A 25,432-nucleotide genomic window follows, 5' to 3' on the forward strand; every position below is an offset into this window, starting at 1 on the left:
GATCCGATTTTTTACGGTGAGCCAATGTAAGCTCCTCAGTGAAGGAGAGATGGATTCCTAGGGTTTTTTTCCTGTTATCAGCCTTGCCGCCATGTTTTGGATCAGTTGTAATCGCGCAAGTTGATATTGTGGTAATCCTATGTAAAGCGAGTTTGCGTAGTCCAGTCGTGAATTAATGATTGTTCCAACTACCATGCATGGCACACGTCTTAAACTTGGTCGTGCAGCGATTTGTTGTCAAATGCCCTGGGGTCCAGGACATTTTGCGGCAGGCAAGGAAAATCTCAGCCCATTTCAGAAGATCTTACACGGCCATGGCTCGCCTTGCTGACATTCAGCGGCGACACAATCTGCCGGTCAGACGTCTTATTTGCGATTGCCCGCCGCGATGGAACTCAACCTTCTATATGCTTGATAGGCTGCTCCAGCAGAAACGTGCAGTTAACGTCTACCTGTATGAACTCTGCGGCAGAACAGGTTCTGGGGAGCTTGGTTTTTTTTCACCACGCCAGTGGCTGCTCATGCGCGACGCATGCAGACTTCTGCGGCCATTTGATGAGATCACCAAACTGGTCAGTCGCAGCCATGGCGCCATCAGTGACATGGTACCTTATGCCTTCTTTATGGAGCGTGCATTGCGTTGTGTCATTGATCAGGCTGTGGAGGAGCAGGAGCGGGAAGATGAGGAAGTCGCAATGCTGGATGAATTCCCAGAGGGGGCTACTCTATCTGAGACAAGTCAACAACAGGAGTCTGAAGAGGAGTCAGAGGAGGATGGTGCCAGGGCGGATGAGGAGGAGCAAGAAGAGCATGCTTTAAACCTTTCTGGGATCCCTGTTGTGCGTGGATGGGGAGAGGAGAACGAGGAGGACAACATTATCCTGGATGATGAGCAGGAGCCAGGCCACCACACCGCTTCCACTTTAGTGCAAATGGGGGCCTTCATGCTCCAGTGTTTTAACAGAGACCCCCGTATAAAAAGCATAAGGGTCAAGGACCAGTACTGCGTGGCAACATACTTAGACCCCCGGTACAAACACAAAATGGCGGAAATGCTACCGCCGTCACAGAGGGCTGTCAGAATGGAGCACTTCCAGGCCTTGCTTCGAGAAATGCTGCATTCTGCTTTTGCGTGCGCTGGCAGAGGAACAATTCCCACTCCCAGAGAAGGAGTTGCGGGTACCAATCCAACAGCGCCTGCAAGAAGAGGCCGGTTTGAAGATGTGTTGGTGACTTCGGATATGAGGTCATTCTTTCAGCCGACCCATCGACAGGTGTCATCCGGATCCAGCATCAGGGAACGCCTAGACCGTCAGGTGTCCGACTACATCGGGTTAACAGCCGATGTGGACGCTCTAAGGAGTGATGAACCCCTGGACTACTGGGTGGGCAGGCTTGACCTCTGGCCAGAGCTTGCACAATTTACAATCGAACTGTTGGCTTGCCCCTCGTCCAGTGTCCTGTCCGAAAGGACGTTCAGCGCAGCAGGGTGGATCGTGACCGATAAGCGTACTCGCCTAGCTCACGACAGTGTTAACTACCTCACATTTCTAAAAATTAATGAGGCATGGATCTCGGAGGAATTCAACACATGTGACCAGTAGACCATGTATATGCATAACTCTATTATTTAATCGAGCACAGAGACCTTTTTTCTACCTTTGGCTCACTTCCTTGTACAAAAAAAAGCACACCGTACTATATGCCCGTACCCTCCTGTTTGAAGAGAAAAAGGGACAGACAAGGCTGTAAAGGTAACCAGCCTTAGGGACTTTTAACGGTATCTAGTTAAGCGAATCTACCATATTTCATAATGGAAAAATATATAAATGTATTTTATTGGTTAAAAATACAAGTGAATTAAAAACATACACCATACCATACATCATTCATCAATCATTGGACAGCTAATTAGATGGGTGAGAATATTCATATAGATATCCTGGTTCATGTTGTCCTATGTCCCTATATACTGCTGTAATTTTGTTACTTTGTCATTCTGTTTTTTATTATTTTGTATTTCTTCAGAATGCACCAAAATGTTATCTAATTATAATGTTTTCTTCATCAGCCTTTTGCTACGGCAATTTACTAAAGAAGTTACGCCACAAAACTCCTGAGGAAGCTCTGTTTTTGAGCGAAACATGTAGAGAGTGGTAGTGCCTGATTATACCTATATGTGAACTTGTTATCTAAAATGCTGTAAAATGTTTTTTTTTTGGTGTATGTTTTTAATTCACTTGTATTTTTAACCAATAAAATAAATTTATATATTTTTCCATTATGAAATATTGTAGATTTGCTTAACTAGATACCGTTAAAAGTCCCTAAGGCTGGTTACCTTTACAGCCTTGTCTGTCCCTTTTTCTGTTTTGCTATAAATTTGGGATGTTGGTATCTTTAGTTTGACCTTTTTCACCTTGGATTGTCTCTGTCCTGTTTGAAGAGGTTGAGCGGTGTCATATTTTTGGGTCCCGCAGCGAGTTGCTGGTATCAGTGCTGTTGTCAGTGCTCTCTATCTCGGTGCTGGTGTGGTCTCAGTGCTCTCTATCACTGTGCTGGTGTCAGTGCTCTCACAGCGCTGGTGTCAGTGCTCTCTATCTCAGTGCTGGTGTCAGTGCTCTCTTTCACGGTGCTGGTGTCAGAGCTCTCTATCTCAGTGCTGGTGTCAGTGCTCTCTATCTCGGTGCTGGTGTGGTCTCAATGCTCTCTATCACGGTGCTGGTGTCAGTGCTCTCACTGTGCTGGTGTCAGTGCTCTCTACCTCAGTGCTGGTGTCAGTGCTCTCTATCACGGTGCTGGTGTGGTGTCACTGCTCTCTATCACGGTGCTGGTGTCAGTGCTCTCTATCACGGTGCTGGTGTCAGTGCTCTCTATCTCAGTGCTGGTGTCAGTGCTCTCTATCACGGTGCTGGTGTGGTGTCACTGCTCTCTATCTCAGTGCTGGTGTCATTGCTCTCTATCACGGTGCTGGTGTGGTGTCACTGCTCTCTATCACGGTGCTGGTGTCAGTGCTCTCTATCACGGTGCTGGTGTCAGTGCTCTCTATCTCAGTGCTGGTGTCAGTGCTCTCTATCACGGTGCTGGTGTGGTGTCACTGCTCTCTATCTCAGTGCTGGTGTCATTGCTCTCTATCACGGTGCTGGTGTCAGTGCTCTCTATCTCAGTGCTGGTGTCAGTGAGGGAGATAGCAGTGGAGAAGCCAATCAGCAGGCAGTGCCAGCACCATGGCTGAGGATCAGCACTGGACTGGCACCTCCGGACCACCGCAGTGGAGCCCTGCATAGATGGGGGTAAGGGCCGGGCAGAGGGAGGGGCTCAAGCACAGGTTGGCACACTGGGACACTGGCACAGGACTGCGCTGCCCTGACTGTTGCACTGATCATCTCCTGCACCCCCTTCATAGCCTGCCCTGACCTTCCCTCTCCTCCATGGCCTTCATGCGCTCCTGAGTCCTGAATTGTCAAAATTTCACATATAAAAAAAGAATGCTTGTCGTTGTCGATCCCAGATTCACTTAATACTTTTGCTATGTCAGTGTCCATGTTGTGGGACTATGTGTGCACAGCTAGTAAGTATTTTGTGGCTGAAAATATGAACTGGAGGTTTATAAGGTTCGCCTGCCATTAAAGTCAATGGGGTCCGCCGCAAACCTTGCGGTTCGCGAACTTTTCTCCGCGTTCGTGTTCGCAAAACGTCCCGTCAGAAGTTTCGTCCATCACTAGCTGTAAACTTAGAGGCGGTTCTACAAAGTATTGACTCGGGGGGGGGGGGGGGGGGGGCGCCATACAAATGTACCCCCCACACGTTTCACAGATTTATTTGTAAAAAAAAAAAAGTGAAAACCATTTATAATTTTCCATCCACTTCACAATTATGGTGCCACTTTGTGTTGGCCTATCACATAAATTCCCAATAAAATACATTGACGTTTTTGGGTGTAACATGACAAAATAAAAGGAAAATGTCAAGGGGTGTGAATACTTTTTCATGGCACTGTAGCTGTATATCTTCAGTCTGAGATCATCTAAGGCACTGCTGCCTCAGGTGCACAGATGGAACATATTCAGCAATGCAGAACCCAGTTGCCTGTGGCCAAACTACTACCAACCCAACCCCATCAAGATATGGATAACCGAGAACCTCTACCGACGTGTTATTGGGATGAATATCATTTTACAAAAAAAAAAATTTTTTTTAATTCATTTATTTTTATTGGTTTATTATAAATTATTACACATCACAGGTGTGAGTATTCAGAACTAAATGTTGGTAGAAGAGTATTAGTGATGTAAAGGGGACTAAATAACGGTTGTATTCAATTCATTCAAACAAATGTACAATTTTATTTTGTCATAAGAGGTAGATGTAACAATTCTGTGCAATATAGGGCGTTACATGACTTAAAGAATATATAAATCTATCTAAAGAACAAAAATATATATAATATATATATAAAATGGTAGTTCATCAGTCCTGATGTGGTGGCTGCATTATTTTTCTTATTTTTTTTCAGCAAGTACAGAACATCAGCTGATTTTGTCGGAAATCTTGTGTCTCTTCCCACGTTCCATGGGCCAAACTGCCATCGTAATGTTATCAGCTATCTTCTATGAACTACAAAACATCTCCACCCTGTTGAGGAGGAAAAAGGGGGGAGGGGCGGGGGTAGGGTTGCCACCTGTTCGGGATTCACCCGGACAGTTCGGGTTTTGAACCTTGTGTTCGGGTTTCAGGCAGGCTGAAACCCGGACACATTATTCAGACCGGGCTGCGATTCCCCAAGTAACCAAGATAGTCACACACAAATCTGTTGCCATCCGGGCGCTGTGGTGTCTGTATGGGGGCAGGTTTGGCATCACTGGGTGGGTGGGTGGGGGGGGGCAGGCTGATGATGTCAGCAATAACAATTTAGCCACAAACACTGTAATACGCTATGCTCACCACATGACTACCCAAAAGGTGTCCCAGGCTGCTAAAATGTTCGGGTTTGGCTTGAAGAAAAGGTGGTAACCCTAGGCGGGGGGGAGGGGGTGTTTGATGTCCAAATCAAGAAATCAGCCCGTAGGGTGACAAGGCTGATCCTTCATAGATACAGTACAGTGTGCGTTGTCACCCGAGGACAGGAAGCGCGTTTACCCCCCCCCCCCCCCCCTTATGGCCAAGGCATTTTTTTTTCTTTGCTATCCAGCACTGCGCTACTTTAAGCACTTCAGTCCCGGGAATATTTTACCCCCTTCCTGACCAGAGCACTTTTTGCCATCTGCGTCGCTTTAACTGAAAATTTGCGCGGTCGTGCGACATGGCTCCCAAACAAAATTGACGTCCTTTTTTTTCCCCCCACAAACGGCTTGCGCAAAAGTTATAGCGTCTACAAAATAGGGGATAGATTTATGGCATTTTTATTATTATTATTTTTTTTCTTTACTAGTAATGGCGGCCTTTTTTTCCCTCACAAACAGAGTTTTCTTTGGGTGGTATTTTATCACCTCGGCGGGTTTTATTTTTTGCGCTATAAACAAAGAAAGAGCGACAATTTTGAAAAAAAAAAAACGCAATATTTTTTATTTTTTGCTATAATAAATATCCCCCAAAAATGTATAAAAAACATTTTTTTTCCTCAGTTTAGGCCGATACGTATTCTTTTACATATTTTTGGTAAAAAAAAAAAAAATCGCAATAAGCGTTTATTGAATGGTTTGCGCAAAAGTTATAGTGTCTACAAAATAGGGGATAGTTTTATGGCATTTTTATTATTCATTTTTGTTTTATTAGTAATGGCGGCGATCTGAGATTTTTATCGGGACTGCGACATTATGGCGGACACATCGGAACACTTTTGACACTATTTTGGGACCATTGTCATTTATACAGCGATCAGCGCTATAAAAATGCACTGATTAGGGAAGGGGTTAACCACTAGGGGGCGAAGAATGGGTTAAATGTGTCCTAGGGAGTGATTGTAACTGTGGGGGGTGGGCTTCAAGTCACATGACAGCGATCACTGCTCCCGATGACAGGGAACGGTGATCTCTCTCATGTCACATGGCAAAACAGGGAAATGCCTTGTTTACATAGACACCTGCCCATTCTGTGGTTATGTGTCACAATCGCCGGGACACCGGCGGACATCGAATCCCAATGTTTAACAAATGTTTGTGTGAAAGTTACAGCATCTACAAACTATGGTGTGTATGTATGTATGTATATATATATATATATATATATATATATATATATATTTATTTATTTTATTTTATTTTATTTATTTATTTATTTTTTGTAATTATTTTGGGAAATTTAAGAAATTTTTAGAAATTTAAAAAAAAATTATTTTTCTTTCACAATTTATTTTTTTATTATTATTATTATTATTTCTTTACATGTCATTACCAGTGCAGTAAATCGCCATCATATGGCTGGTGTAGCGGTAATAAGGTATACTGACTGGTGACAGTATGTAAAAAAAAAATATATATATATATTTTAAATAATTTTCTTTTCAACACTTTAAACATATTTGTTTAATTGTTATAAACTGTTTTTAATATTTTTAAATATTTTTACATTTTTTTTAAACTTAAAAAAAAAAAAAAAAAAATATATATATATATATATATATATATATATATATATATATATATATATATATTTATTTATATTTTTATTTTTTATTTTTTTGTTACATCCTGTCATCAGAGTGTCACCATAACACTGTACTAATCTGAGGGGGTAAGGGTAATTGGAGATTTTTTTTTATATATATATGCACTGTTTTTGCTTATACAGTGAAGATCACTGCATAAGCAATAGCTTTAGCTGTCATGAATGAGTTAATCATGAACAGCTTGCTTTTGATTGTGATCTGTCATTGGCTAAGCTAATCACATGGTATAGGTAGCCAGGTACCAAGTGATTGCTTTGGGCCAATCACAGATCACAATAGTAGGCAAGCTATTCATGAATGGAACCCCATTCATGGCAGGTTGTTTTGCATTGTGATCATGTGAGCGATATGTCCAATCGTAGCGATCACATGATACCCAGCTACTGGGTCACAGGAGGGGCATGTTACGCCCCCCCTAAACAGGTACAGCCTCAGTCATGTATATACAGTATAAACAGGGCAAAAGGGGAAGTTGCCCGGGGCCCAGTCTTTGTTGTGGGGCGCAAAGCAACTGTCCCTTGAGCCCACACTGCCTGCAAATAGTTGATAAGCGAATTTGGGAGGGCCCAAGAAATTTTTTGCACAGGGTCCAATCAATATTAAAGACGGCCCTCAGCGGGGGCACAGCGATCACAGCCAGTCACATGTAAACACGGAGATGCCGGTAATTGGCGCTCCTCATCTCACATTGACTGTGAGACGAGGAGAGTCAATCAGCGGGATCTCCTCACAGGGGGACATCTGCACATGTAATCAGGGCACTGATCATCAGTGCCAGCAATCAGTGCCCACCAGTGCCACCAATAAGTTCCCATTAGTGATGCCAGTCAGTGCTGGCTATCAGTGCTGCCCCTCAATGCCCATCAGTGCCACTTATCTGTGCTGCCTATCAGTGCCCACCAGTGCCAGCAATCATTGCCCACCCGTGCTGGCAATAAGTGCCCACCAGTGCCACCAATAAGTGCCCATTAGTGATGCCAGTCAGTGCTGGCTATCAGTGCTGCCCCTCAATGCCAATCAGTGCCACTTATCTGTGCTGCCTATCAGTGCCCACCAGTGCCAGCAATCATTGCCCACCTGTGCTGGCAATAAGTGCCCACCAGTGCCACCAATAAGTGCCCATTAGTGATGCCAGTCAGTGCTAGCTATCAGTGCTGCCGATTACTGCTGCCCCTCAATGACCATCAGTGTCACCCATCAGTGCCGCCTATCTGTGCTGCCTATCAGTGCCCACCAGTGCTGCCTATCGGTGCCCACCAGGGCCACCTATCAGTACCACCTATCAGTGCCCATAAGTGCAGCAAATTAGTGTCTCCACATCAGTGCCGCCTCATCAGTGCCCATAAGTGCCACCTCATCAGTGCCTATCAGTGCAGCCTATCAGTGCCCACCACTGCATTCTCATCGCCCATTAGTGAAGGAGAAAAATTACTTATTTACAAGATTTACTGACAGAAACTAAGAAAAACTTTTTAAAACTTCGGTCTTTTTTTTTTTTTTTATAAAAACCCAGCAGTATATAAATACCACCAAAAGAACTCTCTATTTGTGTGAAGAAAATGATAAAAAAAATTTGCATGGTTACAGTGTAGCACGACCGCGCAATTGTCATTCAAAGTGTGACAGTGCTGAAAGATGAAAATTGTCCTGGGCAGGAAGGGGGTTAAATAGTTAGGTAATTAAACTAGGCAATTAACTATTGAATTATATGTATTGGAATTTCCTTTCAAATTTGGCTGTTAGTGAACGCATACCAATTTATCCGAAGTTACAAATTATCCGAAATAAAGAATGCCGCATCTAAACAAATGGAATGGAACAAATTAATAATAAATAATAATAAAAGAAAAAGTTTTATTATTATTATTGTTATTTATTATTATTAGATTGTTACGTTCCATCCGTTTAAATGCGGCATTCGTTTAACCCTTTCATGACTAAGCCTATTTTTGGAATTTCGTGTTTACAAGATAAAATCCATATTTTTTGCTAGAAAATTACTTGGAACCCCCAAACATTATATATATTTTTTTAGCAGAGGCTCTAGAGAATAAAACGGCGATTGTTGCAATATTTTATGTCACACGGTATTTGCGCAGTGGTGTTTTAAACGCAACTTTTTGGGAAAAGGGACACTTTCATGAATAAAAAAAAAACAAAACAGTAAAATTAGCCCAATTTTTTTGCGTAATGTGAAAGATAATGTTACGCCGAGTAAATAGATACCAAACATGTCACACTTTATAATTGCGCGCACTTGTAGATTGACGACAAAGTACGGTACCTAAAAATCTCAATAGGCGACGCTTTAAAAAAATTTTACGGTTACCAGGTTAGCGTTACAGAGGAGGTCTACTGCTAGAATTATTGCTCTCGCTCTGACGATCGCGGTGATACCTCACATGTGTGATTTGAACACCGTTTACATACGCGGGCGCGACTTCCGTATGCGTTTTCTTTGCTTCGCGAGCTCGCGGGGACGGCGGGCGCTTTGAAATTTTTTTTTTTTTTTTTTTAATTTATTTTAAAATGACTAAATTGTTTTAAAAAATAAATAAAAATTTGATCACTTTTATTGCTGTCACAAGGAATGTAAACATCCCTTGTGACAGTAATAGGTGGTGACAGGTACTCTTTATGGAGGGATCGGGGGTCTAAAAGACCCCCCACCCCTCCTTTACACTTCAATGTATTCAGATCGCCGAAAACGGCGATTCTGAATACCGGATATTTTTTTAAAACCGGCGCCATTGGCAGCCGAGTAAACGGGAAGTGACGTCATGACGTCGCTTCCGTGTTTACGATGAGGAGACTGGAACGAAGCCGATTACGGCTTCGTTCCAGTTCCTCCCCAGCAGCCAGAGCCGACGGATCGCTAATCGGTGCTCCCGATCGAGCGGGAGCACCGGTAACAGCGGCGAGAGGCGGCGGGAGGGGGGGACGTCCCCTCCCGCTCCTCCAGCATAACAGCCGAACGGCTTTTAGCCGCATTGGTTGTTATGGCTGGAAAGCCAATCGCCCGCTGTAAAAAACGGTACCGGGATGATGCCTGCAGGTGCGGGCATCATCCCGGTATACCCCCCGGAAGCCGAGTACGCAGATCTGCGTACGCTCGGCGGGAAGGGGTTAAAAAAAAACGAATTGCACATGTCTACTGGGTGTGTCCTTTCCCTCCAATCAGCTCTCACTGTCCTATGCAGGGTATCATTTTAGCCCCCTGCTTTTCAGAGCTGAGAGATTCTGTGTAAATTCTGCGCTTTCAATGGATGTAGAGGGGAGAAGACTGCAGATAAACGGGTACAACTTATGTAGGAGGCTTTGTTTCATCTCTGTGTATCACCTGAGGCCAGACACTTCACTGGGCATAGGGGAAGGGTTTACAACCACTTCAAGTAAAACTAATTGTAACTGCCACCTATACGGAAAAACAGCCAGGCCTTCTAAAGAAGTGGAAAAATAATGGATCTACTGGCAGGATCAATAGATAATAAAAAGATAAAAAGATGTAACAATTGGGGAAAGAATGAACACAGTTATGCCAATGTTATTAGATTGCATCCTATTATTTTGCCAATAGTTTCACTTTAAAGTGGACCAGGCCCTGAAACCTCAGGCACCTGTGGGCTTAGAGCTGAACGCGTTTCGTCCAGCCAGCGTCCTTTATCATACAGATAAAGGAGGGGGGGGATATTCATACAGATTCGTTCTACATTTAGCAGAATTGTGTTTTTTTTTTTTTTTTAACATGAATTTGACTTGGCATCACTCTCGTGCAGTCCCCTGCGCAGACTGTTGCCCTCTGTTCGGGCAACTGCGATTTTTCTACATTTCGGCCAATGAAGGAACAACACTGTTGCTGGCAAAGCTTTTCAAAGCATTAACAGGTTTATTCACATTATTTACATTAAGCAAATATATATTCACATATATGACATATAACATTAAACTCAACGACAGACGTCTATCTCTGGCTCATTCCATGCCGGTCCCCATCCATTCATGGTCCCTTGGTGGAAAGTCCAGTTGTTGCACATCTCTGCATGGCTCAGAATTCACAGATTGTCTTTGATGCATTCAAAATTCTTTATTGATGGTACAAAAAACGGTCGTTTCACTTGTGCCAGGGATGACGCAATGGCAGGTTTGGGAAACCCATTGCCCCAGGAAGGTGGCACCAACATTCCGTTCTCCATCCCCATTGGCTGTTGGGGCCATCACAGGCAGGAAAGTTTGGCCGGCGTGTGTCCTCGGCTCACACCTGGCTCTGCATCGTCCCACCGAGGGGTAAACCATCGTAGAGGGTGTTAAAACGAAGGCAGTAATTCTGATCGGCATTGTCGTATATCGGCTGTGGGAAAATAAAGAATATTAATACATAAATTATGTGAAATTAAATCCTAACATTAATAACTAGACATGTGCATTCATTTTCGTTGCACAAACGTGCAGAATCCGAAAACCGAAAGATCCGACATAAACAAATGCTTTATTTTTGTTTTCATTGTGACAACAGTTCGATATAGATAGAAGATTCGACCTGACGCTGACAATAGCGATCTGTGTCCATCGAACCTGTGGTCGAATGTGCCTAACCTTAACTCTATTGGTCCAAGTTTATTCTACATAGAGAGAAAAGTTTCGACATAGAGAGAAAAGATTTGACATTAGAGAGACAATAGCAAAAAAGGTTATATGTGCCTAACCTAACTCTATTAGTCCAAGATTATTCGACATAGAGAGAAAAGATTCGACATAGAGAGAAAGATTCGACATTATAGAGACAATAGCAAAAAAGGTTGAATGTGCCTAAACTAAATCTATTAGTCCAAAATTATTCGACATAGAGAGAAAAGATTCGACATAGAGAGAAAAGATTCGACATAGAGAAAAGGATTCGACATAGAGAAAAGGATTCGACATAGGGAAAAAGGATTTGAAATAGGGAAAAGATTCGACATAGAGAGAAGGATTCGACATAGAGAAAAGGATTTGACATAGGGAGAAAGGATTTGAAATAGAAAAGATTCGACATAGAGAGAAAAGATTCGACATAGAGAGAAAAGATTCGACATTATAGAGACAATAGCAAAAAAGGTCGAATGTGCCTAAACTAAATCTATTAGTCCAAAATTATTCTACATAGAGAGAAAACAGTCGACATAGAGAGAGAGGTTCAACGTAGAGAGAAAAGATTCGACATAGAGGGACAAGATTGGACATAGCGAGAACAGATTTGATATTATAGAGACAATAGCAAAAAAGGTCGAATGTGCCTAACCTAATTCTATTAGTCCAAGATTATTCGACATAGAGAGAAAGATTTGACATAGAGGGAAAAGATTCGACATAGAGAGAAGGATTCGACATAGAGAGAAGGATTCGACATAGAGAGAAAGGATTCGACATAGAGAGAAAAGATTCGACATTATAGAGACAATAGCAAAAAAGGTCGAATGTGCCTAAACTAAATCTATTAGTCCAAAATTATTCTACATAGAGAGAAAACAGTCGACATAGAGAGAGAGGTTCAACATAGAGAGAAAAGATTCGACATAGAGGGACAAGATTCGACATAGAGAGAAAAGATTTGACATTATAGAGATAATAGCAAAAAAGGTTGAATATGCCTTAACTAAATCTATTAGTCCAAGATTATTCTACATAAGGAGAAAAGATTTGACATAGAGAGAAAGATTTGACATAGAGAGAAAGATTCGACATAGAGAGAAAGATTCGACATAGGGAGAAGGATTCGACATAGGGAGAAGGATTCGACATAGGGAGAAGGATTCGACATAGGGAGAAAGGATTTGAAATAGAGAAAAGATTTGACATTAGAGAGACAATAGCAAAAAAGGTTGAATGTGCCTAAACTAAATCTATTAGTCCAAAATTATTTGACATAGAGAGAAAAGATTTGACATAGAGAGAAAGATTCGACATAGAGAGAAAAGATTTGACATAGAGAGAAAGATTCGACATAGAGAGAAAGATTCGACATAGAGAGAAAGGATTTGAAATAGAGAAAAGATTCGACATAGAGAGAAAAGATTTGACATTATAGAGACAATAGCCAAAAAGGTTGAATGTGCCTAACCTAATTCTATTAGTCCAAGATTATTCGACATAGAGAGAAAGATTTAACATAGAGAGAAGGATTCGACATAGAGAGAAGGATTCGACATAGAGAGAAGGATTCGACATAGAGAGAAAGGATTCGACATAGAGAGAAGGATTCGACATAGAGGGCAAAATTCGACATAGAAAAAAAAGATTTGACATTATAGAGACAATAGCAAAAAAGGTTGAATGTGCCTAAACTAAATCTATTAGTCCAAAATTATTCGATATAGAGAGAAAACAGTCGACATAGAGGCGATTCAGTTCGCATTGTGCGCTATACAAGTATTTCATTCATTCATTCATTCATTCAGAGAGGTTCAACACAGAGAGAAAAGATTTGACATTATAGAGACAATAGCAAAAAAGGTCGAATGTGCTTAACCTAATTCTATTAGTCCAAGATTATTTGACATAGGGAGAAAGATTCGACATAGAGAGAAAGATTCGATATAGAGAGAAGGATTCGACATAGAGAGAAAGGATTCGACATAGAGAGAAAAGATTTGACATTATAGAGACAATAGCAAAAAAGGTCGAATGTGCCTAAACTAAATCTATTAGTCCAAAATTATTCTACATAGAGAGAAAACAGTCGACATAGAGAGAGAGAGGTTCAACATAGAGAGAAAAGATTTGACATTATAGAGATAATAGCAAAAAAGGTTGAATATGCCTAAACTAACTCTATTAGTCCAAGATTATTCGACATAGAGAGAAAAGATTCGACATAGAGAGAAAAGATTCGACATAGAGAGAAAAGATTCGACATAGAGAGAAAAGATTCGACATTATAGAGACAATAGCAAAAAAGGTCAAATGTGCCTAACCTAACTCTATTAGTCCAAGATTATTCAACATAGAGAGAAAAGATTCAACATTATAGAGACAATAGCAAAAATGCTCCACCCATAGGCTATAGAAGAAGTCTAATGTTGGTTGACTAGTAATAATAATTAATAAATATAATTATTACTAGTGTCATACAACATCAGAATTAGCTTGTAGGCGGAACAATCGACCGGAAATGTACGATTGCCGCGTCGTACAGTTTAGTTGCTCCATCAAAATCTTCTTAGAACTTTCGACAGACACCGTAAGCCTTCAATGACAGATTCGGCCTTAATTATTTCAGATTTTCGGACAAATGCATTTTTTTAACAAAACAAAATAAATAAAAACTAATTTCGGGAGTAACTAAATAAATGTATTTTTTGGACGAAAACGAAATTCCGAAACAAAATATTTCAGTGTGCACATGTCTATTAACAACGTTCTTCTAAACATTCGTCTTTACAGGTTAGAACCCCCATTGGGCTTTTGACCACTTAAAGAGGAAGTAAACCCTGATGGGTTTACTTCCTCTTTCATTCCTTGCAAAGGTAAAGCATAATGGACTACTATGCATCGCATAGTAGTCCATTATGTGTCACTTACCTGACACAGGAGCCAGCGAAGTCACCGCTGTCCCCTGTAGTCCGGCGCATCCATCTTCTGGTGGGTCTCCCTGTTCCGCCGCTGTCATTCGGCGAAGCCTCGATGACGTCACGGGAGCCGCCACGTGCGGCATATCGCCATTGACGGCAGCGCGCTCAGTGCGCCTGCGCGCCACTGTCTAATTACTTAGAACCCCCTAGAGAATAAAATGGCGGTCTTTGCAATACTTTCTGTCACACCGTATCTGCGCAGCGGTCTTGCAACTGCACTTTTTTTTGGGAAAGAAAATACCCTTTTTTTTTATTAAAAAGTGCGACAACAGCAAAGTTAGCCCAATTTTTATTTTAATATTGTGAAAGATAATGTTATGCCGAGTAAATTGATATTATTGCTCTCGCTCTAACGATCGCGGCGATACCTCACATGTTTGGTTTGAACACCGTTTTCATATGCAGTGCTACTCACGTATGCGTTTGCTTCTGCACGCGAGCTCGGCGGGACGGGGTGTGTTTAAAAAAATAAAAATTCTTATTTATTTTACCTTTTATTTTTACACTGTTCTTTTTTTTTTTAAAAAGTAACTTTTATATAAATATATACATAGGGGTGTGTGTGGGGTGTGCCAGGTGTGCCTGGGCATACCCTAATCACTACCTGCAGTTCCAATTCCCCCAGCCTGGGCCCCCCCCCGCCTGCCCCTCCGTCCCATCCCTCAGTGCTAGACAAAAGGAGGGACTTTAAAGACAAAAAATGTACAGTCACTCTTTGTGGTGATTTTGTACCGTAACCATTCCAATGTATTTTGTTTTTATATTCTTTATCATGTTTAATAAATTATACTTTTTCTATCAAATATATTAGTGCCTTCAAAGTCCACTTAGGTGATACCCTCCTTTTGTCTAGTTAATTTGGATGTGGCACCCTATTGGGACATTTTCACTGATATACATTTTTGCTCCGCCCAAACCCCCCCCCCCCCCCGTCCCGCAGTGCTTCTGGCGTCCTTCCTCTCCTCTCCCCCAGCTGCTGCAGGGGATATTCAGGATGTAGAAGGGGGGGGAAGGGACCAGTAGATATGTCATTTACCAGCCCCTTCCTTTTTAAAATGAACACACTCGCTCACTGCCCGTCCAATTGGATCGTTACAACGCGGTGGCGTCATCGTGACGCTCCTCCATCACAAGTCTGACGCCATCCTGGGTGCAAAACTTTATTTTAGATAGAACAAGGGAGGGATATAACCCGTCAGAATTTTTTTTTTCCTCATGAGGAGAAATCCCTGCAAATTAAGGAAATTCTTTGGGGACCCCCAAGTCCCTAAAACTACAGTGCCTTGAAAAAGTATTCATACCCCTTGAAATTTCCCACATTTTGTCATGTTACAGCCAAAAACGTCAATGTATTTTATTGGGATTTTATGTGATAGACCAACACAAAGTGGCACATAATTGTGAAGTGGAAGGAAAATGATAAATGGTTTTCAACATTTTTTACAAATAAATATGTGAAAAGTGTGGGGGGCATTTGTATGGCGCCCCCCGGAGTCAATACTTTGTAGAACTGCCTTTCTCTGCAATTACAGCTCCAAGTCTTTTTGGGGATGTCTCTTCCAGCTTTGCACATCTAGAGAGGGACATTTCTGCCCATTCTTCTTTGCAAAATATCTCAAGCTCTGTCAGATTGGATGGAGAGCGTCTGTGAACAGCAATTTTCAGGTCTTGCCACAGATTCTCAATTGGATTTAGGTCTGGACTGTGACTGGGCCATTCTAACACATGAATATGCTTTGATCTAAACCATTCCATTGTAGCTCTGGCTGTATGTTTCGAGTCGTTGTCCTGCTGGAAGGTGAACCTCCGCCCCGGTCTCAAGTCTTTTGTAGACTCTTAACAGGTTTTCTTCTAAGATTGTCCTGTATTTGGCTCCATCCATCTTCCCATCAACTCTGACCAGCTTCCCTATCCCTGCTGAAGAAAGGCATCCCCACCACATGATGCTGCCACCACCATGTTTCACAGTTGGGATGGTGTGTTCAGGGTGATGCGCGGTGTTAGTTTTCCTCCACACATAGCGTTTTGCTTTTAGGCCAAAAACTTTAATTTTGGTCTCATCTGACCAGAGCACCTTCTTCCGCATGTTTGCTGTGTCCCCCACATGGCTTCTCCCAAACTGCAAACAGGACTTCTTATGACTTTCTTTCACCAATGTCTTTCTTCTTGTCACTCTTCCATAAAGGATTCAGATTCCAGATTTGTGGAGTTCACGACTGTGAAGCCCTAAGAACAGCTGTATTTATACTGAGATTAAATTACACACAGGTGGACTCTATTTACTAATTAGGTGACTTCTGAAGGAAATTGGATCCAGTGGATTCTAGTTAGGGGGTATCAGAGTAAAGGGGGCTGAATACAAATGCCCCCCACACTTTTTTTTTACACATTTATTTGTAAAAATATAATTGGAAACCATTTATCATTTTCCTTCCACTTCACAATTATGTGCCACTTTGTGTTGGTCTATCACATAAAATCCCAATAAAATACATTTAAGTTTTTGGCTGTAACGTGACAAAAGGTGGAAAATTTCAAGGGGTGTGAATACTTTTTCAAGGCACTGTAGTGCCCCAATTAGAAGATTTCCCCTCTATTACTTTTCTGGGGACAACCCAAAATTTCTAATTTTTACTTTCACTTTCAATGAGGACGGTAAACGGGACAAATAGAGAGGGGGGATCTCCCTGATGGGGGCAAAGACAGCAATAAAAACTGACAGGGGTTCTAATCCCCCACCACTCTAACTAAACTAAAAAAAACTAAATAAAAAAAAAAGTTTTGCCTTTTAGTTATACTTTAACTCTTCAATAAGACACAGAAGTTGAATCCAGTGCAGTTTTACTTCAGATAATTTCAGTACAGAGAATTCGTTTTTAGTGTTTTAAATCGTAAGAAAGAAAAAGACATTCCTTAGCCCCCTTTCTGAGAAGCACCAACATTGAGGAAGCATGGAAGAAATGAGGAGGGTCTAGCCAGGACTGCAATAATAGTAATAATTGGCACTTAAAGCGGGAGTCCGCCGGGACTCCTTTTTTTTTTTTTTTTTTTTTTTAAAGCCAGCAGCTACAAATACTGCAGCTGCTGACTTTTAAAATAGTGACACTTACCTGTCCAGCACGCCCGCGATGTCGGCACCACTAAAAAAAAGCTCTATTTGTGGGAAAAAAAGGACGTCAATTTTGTTTGGGTACAATGATCGCACGCCCGCGCAATTGTCAGTTAAAGCGGGAGTCCGCCGGCACTCCGCGTTTTTTTTTTTTTTTAAAGTCAGCAGCTACAAATACTGCAGCTGCTGACTTTTAAAATAGTGACACTTACCTGTCCAGCGCGCCCGCGATGTCGGCACCCGAAGCCGATCTGTAGATCGTTTCTCGGGTGCTGCCGCCGCCATCTTGGGTATGGGAATCAGCGAGCCGCGCTGCGCAATAAGGACGGTCCCCGCTGCCTCTGGGATCTGTGTGTTTTCCCAGCAGGCAGCGGGGCACTTGCTGTCTGTGTCCCCCGTTATAATTGATAATGAAAGTAAAAGAAAATCCCAAATTTTGGGTTGTACCCAGAAAAGACATAGAGGGTGTCCTGGGGGGGGGGGGGTCCCCAAGGAATTCCCTTAATTTGTAGGTATTTCCTCTCACTTCCTGTTTGGCTATGGGACAGGAAGTGAAAGGAAATCTCTGCAATGGGACACAGATGGTTAAAAAAAAAATCTGACAGGGGTTATATCCCTCCCTTGCTCTATTCAAAATGAAAAAAAAAAAAGTTTTGCCTATAGTTTAAGGCTGCTGTGGGCCCCAATGGAATATTTACTCCCCTTTCCTGTCCTTGTGACATCCAGTCTTTTTCTGTCCTGGTGTCAGGGGAATTAGGGGAATTCTTCAGCATGGACAGCAGTAAAAGAATACTGGAAGGCTACACCATATTGGTTTTTCCCCCAAAATACATACCAGAAACTTTGAGCCTGGTATAGAATTTAAGGGGGACTCAGACAAAAAAAAAATGCATGAGGTCCTCCTAAAAAACCATATCAGACCCTTAATCCAAGCATGCAGCCTCGCTGGCTAGAAAAGGGGGAGGGGGGTGTGATTTGAGCATGCAACCCGATGATCTCCTGAACCGTAGCGTGCCACATTCCCTCAACATGGGTGATGCCTTGCCAGCAAGGACCTCCCAGCACAGCACCTTACCCCCCATGTTGATGAGGACAAGGGCCTCTTCTCCACAACCCTGGACAGTGGTTATGAGGGGGTTATGGGGGGTTTGTAGGCAGAGGATCATCAGAATCTGGCCCCCAGGTACCTCCCGTACATGAATGAGTATGGGTTACATCAGAGGTCTCAAACTGGTGGCCCTCCAGCTGTTGAAAAACTCCAAGCCCCATGAGGCATTGCAAGGCTAACAGTTAAGAGCAAGACTCCCAAAGGCAATGGCATGATGGGACTTGTAGTTTTGCAACATCTGGAGGGCCACCAGTTTGAGACCCCTGGGTTACATAATACCCCTACTCATTCATAAAAGAAAATAATTGTAACATGGAAATAAGTGCTTTACTAAAAAATAAAAACTCCCCAAAAATGTCCATCATTGTAAACCCATTGTCAGTCACGATGCCGACCACCCACTGACTCTCTGTAAAAAATAAAACTTGATGACCCGGGGCACGCAACTGGACTCATAACCAAACGACAGCTCCCTGAACTGTCATTGGCTATAATGAGGAAGGTGTGGGGTTGGTGGTGACATCAGTAACCAAACATGGCCATATTCGGTCAATGTCATTTGGGCAGTGATGCCACTGCTATCCCTGCCCCTTTGTCTAAGTGGTGGGGATTCCCCGTGACGTACATAGTTCCTGCAAGCACCCACGTCTTTCCTAAGAACCAGTAATAGTGGGAAGCTGTCATATATAGGTAAAAATATAACTTCTATATATGATTATTGGCACAGTTTAACAGGGGGCCAAAAGGGCAAAAGTTTGGGCATTTGTCCAAACGCCCTAACAGCCAAAGTTTGGTCCGATCCATTGGCTCCTCCCTACCAAGCAGCAGAGCCTGTCCGGTGACCTGCATTTTCTCTGCTAAAGTTATCCAGTACATGGAAGGAGAAGCAGGAGACTGATGCTATCCTTCCCCTTCAGCCAGCACATGTGCCTGCAGCTCATCTGATTGGCCCCAATACTGCCCCTCCCTGTCTGAGTACTGCTGTACAGGGGTCTACAGGAGGATGATACCGGGTCAAGTCTCTTCCACTGTAACAGAGATAGCATTAGAGGTCAGTAATTTTATTGCACACCATAAGTTTTGCAAAAGTCACACCATCACTTGAATTCCTCAGATCTAATCTAAGAGTAGAGCAAAACAGGAACCAAAGTGGTCCTGTTATCTCGTCTAAAGGAAGTGGTGAAAATGCTCTGTCATATTTCCTGGCTATGCTCCCAACCAGTTAGTGGTCTTTCTACATGTTATACATTTTACGACTTAAAATAAATGAACACATCAAGTTTATCTCCACTGCACACCAAACCAGAAAAAATGAATACTCCATCAGGGTAGTAGACCCCGTTGTAATGGCATTCATTTTGAAGCTCAAGAATCAAGCCTTCATCGAAGCTCCCGGGAGATAGAAGAACTATCATGACAATAGTAGATGGACCAATCCCTTCAGTTTTAGTAAATAAACCCCAATGTCTACAAGAATGTGGCTACACTTTCAAATAGTAGGTTCTGGTGATTCCAGTGAAGGGTACTACAGCATACAAAGACATTATGGACAGTTGAAACCTTCCAACCTCGTAGTAACAGTTTGGGGAACAAGGTCAGTTTGTGTACAAGGCTAGTTCCATAAAGACATGGTTTGACCAGTTGGGTGTGGAGGAACTCAGGTGTCCTGAACAGAGCCCTGACCTCAACCCTACTGAACACCATTCATAAAGACATGATTTGATCAGTTGGGTGTGGAGGAATTCAGGTGTCCTGCAAATCCCTAACCTTTACCATACTGAGTATAATTCATAAAGACATGGTTTGACCAGCTGGGCGTGGAGGAACTCAGGTGTCCTGTACAGAGCCCTGACATCAACCCTACTGCACATTATTCTTAAAGACATGGTTTGACAAGTTCGGTGTGGAGGAACTTGGGTGTCCGGCACAGAGCCCCTACCTCAACCCCACTGGACACCATTTATAAAGACATGGTTTGACCAATTGGGTACGGAGGAACTCAGATGTTCTGCACAGAGCACAGGACCTCAACCCTACTGAACACCATTCATAAAGATATGGTCTGATGACTTTGTCGTGGTGTAACATTACTGTCCTTCATAGAGCCCTGACCTCAATTCTACTAAACATCATTCATAAAGACATGGTTTGATGAGTTTGGTGTGGTGTAACATTACTGTCCTTCATAGAGCCCTGACCTCAACTCTACTGAACACCTTTGAGATGAGTTGGAATACTGATAGCAATCCAGGTCTTCTCATCCAACCTCAACACCCAACCTTACCAATGTTCTTTTGACTGAAAGGGCAAAATTCCCACAGACAACCTACAATATCTCGTGGAAAGCCTTCCTAGAAGAGTGGAGGTTGTCACCACCACAAAGGGGGGGGGGGCAACTCCATATTAATGGCCATGGTATCAGCATGGTATGTACAAAAAACTCTATAGTTACCATAGTCTAGTGTAGGGATGAGCCGAACAACCCCCAGTTCAGTTTGCAGCAGAACATGCGAACAGGCAAAAAATTTGTTCGAACATCCGAACACCGTTAAAGTCTATGGGACACAAACACAAATAATCAAAAGTGCTAATTTTAAAGACTTATATGCAAGTTATTGTCATAAAAAGTGTTTGGGGACCCGGATCCTGCCCCAGGGGAGATGTATCAATGCAAAAAAAGTTTTAAAAACTGACGTTTTTTTCAGGAGCAGTGATTTTAATAATGCTTAAAGTGAAACAATAAAAGTGAAATATTCTTTTAATTTCGTATCTGGGATAGTCTATGGTATGTCTGTAAAGTGGCGCATGTTTCCCGTGTTTACAACAGTCCGAGAGCAAAATTACATTTCTAAAGGAAAAAACGTAATTTAAAAGTACTCGTGCCTATAATGGATTGTCGGTCCCAGCAACATACATAAAAGTCATTGAAAAAAACAGCATGGGATTGCCCCACAGTCCATTACCAGTCCCTTTGGGTCTGGTATGAATATTAAGGGGAACCTCAAACCAAAATTTAAAAAAAATAATTGCATGGGGGGCCTGGTAATGGACTGTGGGAGAATCCCATACCGTTTTTTTCAATTACTTATGTGTATTGCCGGGACTGACAAATTTATTATAGCCGCGAGTACTTTTAAATGACTTTTTTCCCTTTAGAAATGTCATTTTGTGCAGGGACTGTTGTAAACCCGGGGAAACATGCACCACTTTACAGGCAGCTATAGACACCCCCCAGGTATGAAATTTAAAGGAATATTTCACTTTTATTGTTTCACTTTAAGCATTATTAAAATCACTGCTCCCGAAAAAAAACGGCTGTTTTTAAAACGTTTTCTTGCATTGATACATGTCCCCTGGGGCAGGACCCAGGTCCCCAAACACTTTTTATGACAATACCATGCATATAAGCCTTTAAAATTAGCACTTTTGAGTTCTCGCATAGACTTTTAAAGGGTGTTCCGTGGCTTTCGAATTTTCAGCGAACACCCCAAATTGTTTGCTATTTGGTGAACAGGCGAACACACGATGTTTGACTCGAACATCAGGCTCATCCCTAGTCAGGTGTCCAAAAACGTTTGGCCATATAGTGTATGGTTGATACTCATTCTAGGGGGGGTGAACAAGTTGTGAGCAAGGTGCAGCGTGGTGTGCTGGGTAGTAAAAACACAAGTCCGAGTCAGGCAATGAAGTGATATTGTAGAAAAGGTACAAACACAACTCTGCGGGTAGACACACCTGTCTGGACCCCGCTATGAATTGAGACAGGGGTCTGATGAGTCGAATACAGTGCCACCTTGGATTACAAGCATAATTTGTTCCAGAAGAAGCTTCCAGCTTGCAATCCAAAGCACTCGTATATCAAAACGACGGAACCACGCACACTACGTCACTTCCGGGTCGGCTTGAATGGTGGAGCGCAGATGACACGCACGCAGCGCATCCACTGAGCGAATCCTGGAGTATTTTAACATATGCTATGAAGGCGAAATACATGGCCCTACCCTAGGGGAATCTACAATTGCGGTTTGCACCTGGGATAGTCCTGGAATTTAAAGGTCGCCTACAACTAAGAAGGCTCACTAACCAAAATTAACTATTTGAGTTTTCCTATAGTGAAGTGGTGTTGACCATAAGGATAAACGGAACCCACGTCTGGATGTGAAGGATTGCATGGGCAAGGAGCTGGAATTTCAAAAGGCTGATTAAAGGCGAATTACCCCAGCTGGGGTGCATCTTTCTGGTGAGTGGGGAACCTTGTGGGGGAGCACAGAAGTCACTTTGAAGGATATACAGCAAGCACGAAAGTCACCTTATGAATATAATTTTTGGACTTGCACAATAGAAGATTGTTCAACAATGGACATTTAATATATTATTTTAATTTTTGTGGTTCTTGGTTTTTGGTTATATATATTTTTTAAGGGTGGTGTGGTACACATATCCATACATTTTTATATTTTGTATTTTTTTCCATTTTTTCTTTTTTCCTTTTTTTCCTTTTATATATGGACTTTTGATCTGTAATATACATTTACACTTTGTGATAGGGTTTTGGCCTATGATTTCTAGGTCTTTGCTATATACACCTCAATCTAGGGTGTGGTGCCTGTTTGTTTTGTGCTTTTTTCTTCTTGTTTTCAGACTCTTTTTTAATCATTTTATTTATTTTTCAGTCTTACTCAATATATTTTTTGTGGTTGGGTATTTCACTAGGAAGATTTGGAGCTTATGTTTACAATAATTTGCACTTTATAATTCTGATTCACTTCGGATATAGGCACACACACTTTGTATGTTTGATTTAATCTGTTACACATTTACACTTTAGGAGTAGATTTGCTTATACGTGAGGGTGAGATGTTGCTGGATGAGTTCACATGCACCAACATCTATGCGATTTCTGGCATAAGTTGCATGTGAGCACCATATCACATATTTCTATATATTTTTGCACATAAGCACCTTTTGGAAGCTGAGGTCTAGGTCCTTCTGATACAAGTGCATATTATTTCCGGACCAGGCCACACCCAAGATTATCTATGTGATTTTATTGTTAAAGTCGCATAGGAGTTCACATTGGTTAAATCACATAGAGCTCCTGGCACCCAGCAGTCTTTGGGATTATTGAACCTTGTCCCTGATAGAGGCTAATATTCCCATTAGTGTGGGAATAGGATATCTGATATAGAGCGCATTTTATGAGATTGCTGGTATTTTTAGGGACTATAAAAATACTCACTTTGTATCTCTACTCTATACTATATCTAATTTTTACTTAATCATAGGTAGCGCCAGATACCCTGGTTTTTAGGTTATAATATTGTGAAAACCCTGTTTGGGGGCTTTCTTTGGTGGGGGGCTGCAACCTGTCTAGTCCTTACCGTAAGGACATTTTATATCCGTAAAAAAAAAATTTCCACCCATTTTCCCCTCTACCTGTGAATAAGTAGCGCGGTTTCCCTCAGAATTTATAGTATATCAAAACGAGTTTCCCCATAGGAGTCAATGGAAACTCAGATAATTTGTTCCAGTAGCACTGCTAGTGTATGCAGTACCACATGTAGCCAGGGGTGGGGGGCCGAGGGAGACACTCAGAACTGCTCAGATGCACTCAGAGACACTCGGAGAGGCTTGGACACACTCAGGAATGGAGTGTTTCTGAGTGTCTCTGAGCGGCTCCAAGTGTCACTCCCTGCACCTCTGGCCAAATGCAGTGCTGCACACCACAGATGCTTGAATCCTGCTCATCTTGTGAGACGACTGTCACAAATCAAGTCAGGATTTAAAAGAAATAAAAATAGCCCGTTTTGCGAACCGCTCGTAAACCGTGTTACTCGCAATCGAGGTATTACTGTATACCGATAGTGTTTGCAACGAGGAGCAGAATGTGGCCTGCCCAGCCCACAGCCAAAGGGAGGCTTCCTGAAGTGAGGTAGATGTAAACCCTGCATTGCCCCTACTCTTCTGGAACCTTTCCCTACCGCTAAGCGCTGTCCCTATGCTAGCCACTTGCATAAAGTGCACCAAACCCAGGAGTCGGAGTCTTAAATAGACTGACACAAGATGGCCATTGGAGTCACATGAAGAACAAGCTGTCTCCCCGTGACCGCAGGAAGTCATAAACCAAGTTTCTCACAATTTCCTTCCCTTTCTGCATTGCCGCTTCGGTCGAGCACCCCCTGCAATGGGAAGTACAGGCTGCACCTGCCTACAAAGTGAAATCTTTAAGATATGCAGTTAGCACCAAGAAAAACTTCTGTTTGATTTAGCTGTACAGTGGAACCTTGGCTTACGAGCATAGGAGTTCCAGGAGAATGCTTGTAATCCAAAGCACTCGTGTATCAAAACGAGTTTCCCCATAGAAGTCAATGGAAACGAAGAAAATTAGTTCAGCATTGACTTCTATTACATGCAATACAGCATGTGGCCATAGGTGGGGGGTGGAGCCAGAGAGCCTCGGAAATACTCTGGGACACCTCGGCTGAACTCGGAAAGCCTTGGAAAGGCTCAGAAACAATGGAGTATTTCCGAGTGTTTCCAAGTGATTCTGAGTATTTTCGAACGGCTCCGAACCATTCCAAGTGTCCCCAGCGAACCAACTAGGTAACTTCCTTGCCCCCCACACACACACAATTAGGGTCAATTAATAAATTAGGGGAATTAAAGCATTTCCAAACCCAAAAACAAAAGTGTAACATACCACATCTAAAGGACTGGTAATTTGCATTATATTACATTTAGATTTTTGTCCTGTGTGTGTGATCAGCTGATCAGCATGGAAGGAACAACCACAACCCCAACCAACCGTAGGCCTTTTACTGACGTCTGCAGACATAGAGGTCAGTAATCTCAACCATTGTATAGAGCGATAAAGTCTCACCTCTTCTCTCTGTGGGGGCTCCGGACTGGTTTGGTGGATTTTATCAGGTGGTTTTCTAAAG

The 25,432-nt window shown here is 42.3% G+C and overlaps 1 protein-coding gene across 1 annotated transcript in view; it reads right to left on the minus strand.

Moving 5' to 3' along the window:
- Positions 1–10,520: 10,520 nt before the first annotated feature.
- The window catches only part of LOC143981676 (uncharacterized), a 69,466-nt gene continuing 54,554 nt past the window's right edge, over positions 10,521–25,432 (minus strand). Inside the window, exons 4-5 of the mRNA XM_077479680.1 lie at positions 25,372–25,426; positions 10,521–11,015 (exon numbers count right to left, since the gene is read on the minus strand). Coding sequence (XP_077335806.1) covers positions 10,920–11,015; positions 25,372–25,426 — 151 coding nt within the window. The 3' untranslated portion in view covers positions 10,521–10,919. The remainder of the gene's footprint in view (positions 11,016–25,371; positions 25,427–25,432) is intronic.

The sequence above is a fragment of the Lithobates pipiens genome, unplaced genomic scaffold (assembly GCF_037356315.1).
Source record: "Lithobates pipiens isolate NorthernLeopardFrog02 unplaced genomic scaffold, aLitPip1_a1.2 Scaffold_16, whole genome shotgun sequence".
Lineage (NCBI taxonomy): Eukaryota > Metazoa > Chordata > Amphibia > Anura > Ranidae > Lithobates > Lithobates pipiens.